Source organism: Entelurus aequoreus, linkage group LG25 (assembly GCF_033978785.1).
Source record: "Entelurus aequoreus isolate RoL-2023_Sb linkage group LG25, RoL_Eaeq_v1.1, whole genome shotgun sequence".
NCBI lineage: Eukaryota > Metazoa > Chordata > Actinopteri > Syngnathiformes > Syngnathidae > Entelurus > Entelurus aequoreus.
Genome location: NC_084755.1, coordinates 24,982,771 through 24,992,478, shown reverse-complemented (window position 1 = coordinate 24,992,478; position 9,708 = coordinate 24,982,771). Strand labels below are relative to the sequence as shown.

At 41.6% G+C, this 9,708-nt stretch overlaps 1 protein-coding gene across 1 annotated transcript in view; it reads right to left on the bottom strand.

The window, feature by feature from the left end:
• Window positions 1-9,708, bottom strand: part of si:ch211-11k18.4 (uncharacterized) — a 59,494-nt gene that overhangs the window by 15,072 nt on the left and 34,714 nt on the right. Inside the window, exons 7-10 of the mRNA XM_062037323.1 lie at window positions 3,010-3,108; window positions 2,801-2,946; window positions 1,588-1,759; window positions 1,397-1,509 (exon numbers count right to left, since the gene is read on the bottom strand). Coding sequence (XP_061893307.1) covers window positions 1,397-1,509; window positions 1,588-1,759; window positions 2,801-2,946; window positions 3,010-3,108 — 530 coding nt within the window. The remainder of the gene's footprint in view (window positions 1-1,396; window positions 1,510-1,587; window positions 1,760-2,800; window positions 2,947-3,009; window positions 3,109-9,708) is intronic.

Sequence of the window (9,708 nt, the reverse complement as noted above, 5' to 3'; positions counted from 1 at the left end):
AGTGTCTCCTGCTGTGGAAAATACACGTTCGCTGGGTGTGGAAGAAGCTTGAACGCATAAATAGGAGAAAGCGAGATATGACAGCAAAGGATAAGTCTTTTGTTGGTTCCACCGGACCACCACCATGCAGCAGGGTCGTCAGACATAAGTATCGGTGGAACGTCCTGGTACATCTGCAGCTCTCTCTCCACTCGTTTCTTGATGGACATGGAGCTCTGTTATTTCGCGGTTATTTAAATTTTTTTTGTAAAGTGAAGCCACACTTTCGACCGCCGACGCCCGCTATCCATGCTTGAGCTTGACTGACTCGCTCGGCTATGCTAACACTTCCGGGGGGTGGGCGCTTCTTCGTTGGTGTTCAGCTGCTTCTTCTTCCGGTTCGGCGGACATATTTTTTTCCGGTCGGCGGACTAAATTGGCGTGACAGCATCAAAAATAGGAATCGAAATTTAAACTTTTGAACGATTCCGGGAGAATCGGAAAGTTAGTCCCGGTTCCAATCGATACTCGATACTCGATACCCAACCCTAGAGGCGGGTACACCCTTGACAAGTCGCCAGCTCATCACAGGGCCAACACAGATAGACAGACTACATTCACACTCACACACTAGGGTCAATTTAGTGTTGCCAATCAACTTATCCCCAGGTGCATGTCTTTGGAGGTGGGAGGAAGCCGGAGTACCCGGAGGGAACCCACGCAGTCACGGGGATGACATGCAAACTCCTCACAGAAAGATCTCGAGCGCAGGATCGAACCCAGGACCTTTGTATTGTGAGGCAGACGCACTAACCCCTCTATCACCGTGCTGCCTTGCTCCACACCTCAATGCCAGTAAATATATTGTTCTATTTTTTGATGCTACCTTTCTGGCAAAGCGTGTGTGTGTGTGTGTGTGTGTGTGTGTGTTGTGAAACAGTTATGATGCAAGTTGTTTATGAGCAACAAATACACATATTTGTCAGGACAACTTTCATCCATCCATTCATCTTCTACCGCTTGTCCCTATCAGGAACACTGGAACCTTCCATTCCTTAATAAATATCTGCCTCAAATAAATAAATACTGAATTGTTACAACTACAAAGCGCACTTAAAATCCTTTAATTTTCTCAAAAATGGACAGTGCGCCTTATAACCTTGTGCGCCTATGTACCGATTAATTCTGGTTGTGCTTTGCTATTTGGTGCAATGATAATTGTGACCAGTAGATGGCAGTTACACATAAGAGATACGTGTGGACTGCAAATTGACGCCTGTTCAATAAATGACAGGTACAGGTTAGCATTAGCAAGCAACATTAAAACTTTGATGTTTCATTGGCTCCAATATATATACTTTTTGATTTGCGAAGGCCGTTCAAGAAGCAATTATGGACTGTCGTATATTTCTGGTACCTGAAGGAGAAGCGTGCAATGAGGAGCAAGATGAAGGAAGCAAAGACCATCCCGCCACAGCCGTAAAGTTGCTGCTCTCCAGACATAGACTCAAAGATCCGCACCACAGGAACCTGGATAAGTGAGACAACATTTGAGACAAGTGAGACAACATTTCCATTTGGAGATGGTGCCCTCTGCCAAGTACTAACCAGATAGAGCGATAGCACCTCAATGCCTTGGCGACCCACAGCCATCTCCAGGACTTCCTGTGACAGAGTGCCCAGCAGCAGTATGGACAGAAGAGCTATCGGGATGCTAAAGCCCATTAGAGTCAGGAAGCAGCTCTTGCAGCGTGCGCCTCTGTTGGCAACACTGGTCTGCCTGCAAGAGACACCAAAGATGACAGGAGAGTTCACCCTATTTTACTTAAAACCATTTCATTTTCTCAAAAATAAACAGTGCGCCTAATGTTCTGCTTACCGACCTCCAAGCAATGTTATTTGTTACATGGTGTAATGATAAGTGAGACCAGTAGATGGCAGTCACACAGAGATACGTGTGGACTGCAGGTTGATGCCTGTTCAATAAAAAACACTAGCCAGTACCTGTAAGCAGGCAAGACCAAAACTTTGATGTTTCATTGAGAATATAGAACATTACACACGGTGCTCAAAAATCTGGCAAAATGTTTTAGTGCGAATTTGGTAAGCTACGAAGCTGCACCGCTTCATGGACTGTCAGAGCATTATGGCTACCGTAGTCAAACGTTCTACATACGGTATTATTATGGTGTGTGTATAAGGAGCCAAAATGGCACCTATTAGGAGACATTATCTGGTGTTTTGTTTCGACCTATTATGCAAAACCAACTTTTGGTACCTGCTGATGTGTATTTGGGATCTGCATAAGTCCCCGAAAATGTGCGCATGTCCGCCATTGTTGTCCGTGCCGTAGTCAATAATCTTCTTTTTCTCTATCCACTTGTTGTGGGGCATTCATCCTCCACTGTTGCCATTCCTAATATAAATACACTTCTAACTTATATCTGTCAGTAGACTCGCTATGGAAGCGCTTCAAACTACCCGTACAACAAAGATGACGGGCTGAAGACGCTGTCAAAATAAGAGCGCCCACAAAACGAAACACCCAGAAGAGGTGATCAGAGAGCGGCCTGAAGATGGTGTGTAAAACATCATCTATACAACATTTTGACCAAAAAAACACCATGACATGTTATGTAGACCACAAAGAAATGTTTACATGTAGAAAACAAAAACAATATGACCCCTTTAGTGCGCCTTATAATCCAGTGCGCCTTCTGTATGGAATTGGACCCGAATAGACCCGCTCATCAGCACGCCTAATGGTGGGATAAATAGATGACATGGAATATAAGATTTTTTCCAGTTTGTGTGTGCTTACCTGTCATTGGCCAGTTTATCAGTGATGGCTTCACTGATGACCTCACAGTCCTTCTCCAGGGAGTTGAGTGTATTCTGGACGGTCTGGTTAATGGTTTTCTCAACTGTGCGGCACACTTCCTCGATCTGGTTGACGCAGCGGCTCGGCTAAAATCCAAAAAGGCGCACAAATCAAAAAGCGGTAGTTGAGAAATCAGAAAAGTGGTGTACCTTGTTGGGATTAGGAACATAGATGGTGGGCATGTCAAAGCCACATTTGTTGAGTCCTGGTCGCTTGCAGAGCTCCTGGACAATCTGCATCATGACTCGCTATCAGAAAGAATAACAGCACAATCATCATTTGACCATGCCTTTTCAAGGTTGCTATCCATTCACGTAGAACCAAATTCAATATACTGTATATCAATATTTTGATATAGGGTTGTGCAATATAGACTATATATACAGTGTTGGGACTAACGCGTTACTTCGTAACGCGTTACTGTAACGCCGTTAGTTTTGGCGGTAACTAGTAATCTAACGCGTTATTTTTTATATTCAGTAACTCAGTTACCGTTACTACATGATGCGTTACTGCGTTATTTTACGTTATTTTTTATGTAGTATCGGCTAGAAACAAAAGATCTGAGTGTGTTTTACTGCAGCGCTGCGGTGTCTTTCTTCTGAATCTCTTGTGTCACACGGAGGAGGCGCGCTGTGTGTGTGTCTGGGTGTGGGGAGGGAGGGAGGGGAGGGGTGCGCGCAGCAGCATTCGTGAGGGAGGGGCGGAGACAGAGAGAGCGAGAGAGTTAACACGCATGCGTCACCAGGCTCAGCTTTTTATCAATAGATTTATCACATTTAATTTTTTATTATCTATAGCAGGGGTGTCAAAAGTGTGCCCACAGCTAATGTTTTAAAGGCCCACAGCACATTCTAAAAATACTATTAAAATAAACAAAAACATAACAAAAGTGAAATAAAAAAGCTTAAAGGTGAAATGTAATTTAGAAAAAGTTGCAATGTTGACTAATAAAACAAAGCTGTTTTTTTTTCTTTCAAACTGTCATTGCTCAAAACATAATATTGAATCAAAATCAATGTTATTATGAATTATAGTACACACACTCTGTCAATTCTCTTATATACTCTTTCTTTCTAGACTTCTAGAGTGTTTGATTATCACATCACTCTAAATGTATAGAATATAAAGTTCACAAACATAAAGAGGGATGCTAGTGGGCCAGGCCAATATTTCCTTATCTCTAAACTAAAACTGGGGAAATGTGTAGAGTGTTCTGGGCTTCAGACATGATTTTATTTCAGAATTCCTTGAGATAAAAAATGCCTGGTTAGGCTTTGGTAGGTAAAAATAAAGTTAAAGGCCTACTGAAATGAATTTTTTTTATTTAAACGGGGATAGCAGATCTATTCTATGTGTCATACTTGATCATTTCGCGATATTGCCATATTTTTGCTGAAAGGATTTAGTATAGAAAAACGACGATAAAGATCGCAACTTCTGGTATCTGATAAAAAAAAGGCTTGCCCCTACCGGAAGTAGCGTGACGTAGTCAATTGAACATATACGCAAAGTTCCCTATTGTTTACAATGATGGCCGCATGAAGTGAGAGAGATTCGGACCGAGAAAGCGACAATTTCCCCATTAATTTGAGCGAGGATGAAAGATTTGTGGATGAGTAAAGTGCAAGTGAAGGACTAGTGGGGAGTTGAAGCTATTCAGATAGGGAAGATGCTGTGAGAGCCGGGGGTGACCTGATATTCAGCTGGGAATGACTACAACAGTAAATAAACACAAGACATATATATACTCTATTAGCCACAACACAACCAGGCTTATATTTAATATGCCACAAATTAATCCTGCATAAAAACACCTACGTGTTTGTTATGCTAGCTCCTAGCTCCTCTGCTAGCTCCTAGCTCCATAGAACGCGCCAATACAATTCAAACACCTGATCAACACACACAATCACTCAGCCCAAAAGATCGTTCACCTAACCCAAGGTTCATAAAGCTTATATATTTTTAAAAAGTTACGTACGTGACGCGCGCATACGGTCAAGCTATCAAATGTTTAGCAGCCACGGCTGCATACTCACGGTACCTGATATTCAGCTGGGAATGACTACAACAGTATATAAACACAAGACATATATATACTCTATTAGCCACAACACAACCAGGCTTATATTTAATATGCCACAAATTAATCCTGCATAAAAACACCTACGTGTTTGTTATGCTAGCTCCTAGCTCCTCTGCTAGCTCCTAGCTCCATAGAACACGCCAATACAATTCAAACACCTGATCAACACACACAATCACTCAGCCCAAAAGACAGTTCACCTAACCCAATGTTCATAAAGCTTATATATTTTTAAAAAGTTACGTACGTGACGCGCACATACGGTCAAGCTATCAAATGTTTAGCAGCCAAGGCTGCATACTCACGGTACCTGGTATTCAGCTGGGAATGACTAAAACAGTAAATAAACACAAGACATATATTTACTCTATTAGCCACAACACAACCAGGCTTATATTTAATATGACACAAATTAATCCTGCATAAAAACACCTACGTCTTTGTTATGCTAACTCCTAGCTCCTATGCTAGCTCCTAGCTCCATAGAACACGCCAATACAATTCAAACACCTGATCAACACACACAATCACTCAGCCCAAAAGACCGTTCACCTAACCCAAGGTTCATAAAGCTTATATATTTTAAAAAAGTTACGTACATACGCAAAAAGAAAGTTGCGCACATATGGTCAAGCGATCAAATGTTTAGAAGCCAAAGCTGCATACTCACGGTAGCACGTCTGCGTCTTTGTCATCCAAATCAAAGTAATCCTGGTAAGAGTCTGTGTTGTCCCAGTTCTCTACAGGCGTCTGTGTATCGAAGTCAAAAGTCCTCCTGGTTAGAGTCTCTGTTATCCGAGTTCTTCCATCTTGACTGCATCTTTCGGGAATGTAAACAAAGACGCGCCGGCTGTGTACTGTTGTTGCTGACTTCATTCGAAAAATACGTCCGTTTCGCACCGACAACTTTCTTCTTTGCTTGCTCAGCTTCTTTCTCCATAATGCAATGAACATAATTGCAACAGATTCACGAACACAGATGTCCAGAATACTGTGGAATTATGAAATGAAAACAGAGCTTTTTCGTATTGGCTTCAATGTGGAAGGCATACCCGTGTTCCCCGGGCTACGTCACGCGCATACGTCATCCTCAGAGGCGTTTCGAACCGGAAGTTTAGCGGCAAATTTAAAATGTCACTTTATAAGTTAACCCGGCCGTATTGGCATGTGTTATAATGTTAAGATTTCATCATTGATATATAAACTATCAGACTGCGTGGTCGGTAGTAGTGGGTTTCAGTAGGCCTTTAAAGTCCTTATTTGGTCTATAGCTATGTTGTTATTATGCTGTTTGTTGCTTATGTATGTTATGTTGCAGCTATTTAAAATAGTTTTGTCAATTTGCCTGAAACAAATTGGCCCTTTGAAACATATCTTTGTCTTTGTGTGTTGTATGTAGACCACATTGCTTAGCAGAGTTCAGTGATGCAGCATGACAAGTTGATCAACACATTGTATTATTCTCCAGTGTAATAACAGTACTGAAATGAAGGCTAAAAGGGCATTATGGGAGCTTTAAAAAAAAAGAAGTAACTAAATAGTTACTTTTCACAGTAACACATTACTTTTTGGTGTAAGTAACTGAGTTAGTAACTGAGTTACTTTTGAAATAAAGTAACTAGTAACTGTAACTAGTTACTGGTTTTCAGTAACTAACCCAACACTGGCTATATAAATGATCTACATTTAACTGACAAACCTTTTAAGACTATCATTATATCGTGATCATGCATGTTGATGTGTCTCACAATCTAGCTAGCGGCTAACGTCCCTCCACAGTGCAAAGCCACTTCTAAGTCAGCAATCCTTGTCTCCATGGCCGCATATAAACTGTTTCAGTATCATTATCACTGGAGGACAAGGAATAGCTAAACATGCTTCACTACACACCGTTGGAGGTTATGCTAAGCGCTACCACAAGCTAGAGCTCTTGAATGTAAACAAAGATGGGTGGTTCGATACAAAATAACAGCAATAGCCATGTGTACACAGACAAAATGTATTTAATCTATCAATCAAACAAATTTTACTTATATAGCCCTTAATCACAAATGTCTCAAAGGGCTGCACAAGAAACATGTACAATCTTATTAAACTGGAGACTAAGTTTCACAGTATACTACACTGCTGAAACACAATTGTTTACATCCATATCCAGGGTTTCCCCTTAATGTAATTGAATTTTTAGAACCACCACACCTTGAAAATAGGAGGGTTTTTTTATACTTGAAAACAAATTGAAGTAATATTTTTTAAACTTTTATTACCAATCTTATAATAACAAACGGCACAATTCCAACAGGTTTTACCTCCCGTGCAAACACTCTCGTCTCATGAGTCCGCTCTTCCCAGACACACAACAACACTTCCTCATTCTCTGCCAATCACCTTTCAGGCAAGGACGGTGTGTTTGTAAAAATGGGAAAAACTGACATCAAATCCAAACCACACAATCATAAAACATTAACATTAGCTGGTCGTTACAGTATGAATTGATATATATGGACTATTATTTGTGCATTATTGACAAGTGTTGTACCAAAAACTGGACCACAGAAAAAATACTTTGATCACAGAAAATCGCTCTACTGAAACCTGATGTAAACATAACGCACGCCATTGTCTGGAGTGTTGTCTGGAATGTGGACGTAGCCAGATATACCCGTGGACAGCCATCTAAAAAATGTGCAAATATTAAGAAGGACAGTGGCGACTTTTAAGAAGAGAAAGTCCAACTGGAGCAGCAGCACCAAGCGTGACGTCATGATTGCTGCAGCCTCTTTAGTCTGGGACATGGAGGGACAGAAGTAGTCTCTAAACATGACTACATTTTATAATAACACCACGAGAAGATGCTAGATTTGTTGATACTTGGTTTTAATTTGAAAAAATCTCAACAATGTACCTTGTACAATTGCAGCAACAATTGAAAATATGGCAAAACGATAAAAAAATATTGTTAATACTAATCAATAAAAACATATTTATTTTTAAATATATGTACCGGGTACACATTTTTGGAGCCTTTTTAAAGAAAACCTTATCATAGCAAATTATGCAAATTACTTGATGACGTCATGTGACGACCACACGTATCTTGGCAGTTTAGGGGAAACCCTGATATCATATATACTTCTTTTAATACTGGTAAAAATACTATGCCACATGTACATGCACTTTTATTATTGTCCTTTTTTTATTGCTACTATAGTAGTTAAATATATTATGTTGTGCACTTTGTGTCTGGCCTCATCTTGTCCACGCATGGGACAGTGAGGAACGGAACTTCCATTCTTTGCATGTCTTGCACATGTGAAGAAGTGGCAATAAAACTGATGTCTCTCTGTCTTATCCCCACTTGTTCCCTCGCTGTCTTTCTTTTTTTCTTCTTTCTATTCTCTCCTGCTCCGGTCCAAACATGAATGTAAACCCATTTCATAAAGTCAAATACAAATAAGGCAACAAGAAGTATCCCACACTTCTCCTTTGCAAAGTAAATGTGTACAGCAGATATAGATCATCTACATCAACAATATGATTTGTCAGAGTGGCTGGACAGGACAGATAAAAATAAAAAAAAGACTGACTGATGTTATAACAGAACGTTACCAGATATTAATAGTTAATTAGCAAGAACGTTAATAATAGTTCTGAGAAAATAATGACATTCTGATTAGTGGGCTGCAGTTAGACAGTTGGAGATCGGGCTCCATACGGTAGAGCTTTGGTGAAACTTGGTGAAACTGTATGGAACTGACCAAACATGATGACTATAGGATTATTGGGTGATTACCAGTGACTCTACGGTGCTTTTAGGCTGTTTCCGTGATTGGTCAGGGAGGAAACGCAGGGTCTGCTCCGCTGGACGGGTTAATCGCCGTTTTATGAGTAAGAAGGGATCTGTGTTCGTGTTATGAGACGGCCGTTCCACAAAAAGCACGCGTGTATAATTGTTTATATTTGTCCGGACATGGTGTGCGTTGTGTTTTGTAAAAACATCTGTAATGAAGTGCTTCGAGAGGCTGGTAAAGGAATACATTGTCTCCAGACTTCCCCCCACATTCGACCCATACCAGTTTGCTTATCGCCCTAACCGCTCCACAGAGGACGCCATCTCCTCTGCACTCCACCTGAGCTTAGCACATCTGGAAGGAAAGGACACACACTTGCGGATGTTGTTTCTGGACTTCAGCTCAGCATTCAACACCATCCTCCTGCAGCACTTGGTGAGCAAACTGGCCCCCCTTGGATTCAGAACCCCCCTTTGCAACTGGCTGCTTGACTTCCTCACAGACAGACCCCAGTCTGTGAGAGTGGGCGACAACACCTCCAGTGCCATCTCTCTGAGCACCGGCGACCCCCAGGGCTGCGTCCTGAGTCCGCTGCTGTTCACGTTGATGACCCATGACTGCTGCGCCAGGTCCACTGCTAACCACATTGTGAAGTATGCGGACGACACGACAGTAGTGGGCCTCATCCGTGACAACAACGACATGGACTACAGAGAGAAGGTGAAACATCTGGTTTACTGGTGCAGAACCAACAACGTGGTCCTGAACATCGACAAGACCAAGGAGATCATTGTCGACTTCAGGAAGCCCCAGTCCAGCCACGCTCCACTCTTCATCAATTGCACAGCGGTGGAGATGGTATGCAGCACCAAGTTCCTGGGGGTGCAGATAACTGTCAATATGACCTGGTCCCTACACACTTGTAAAAAGAGCTCAGCAGCGCATGCACTTTTTGCGTGGGATGAAAA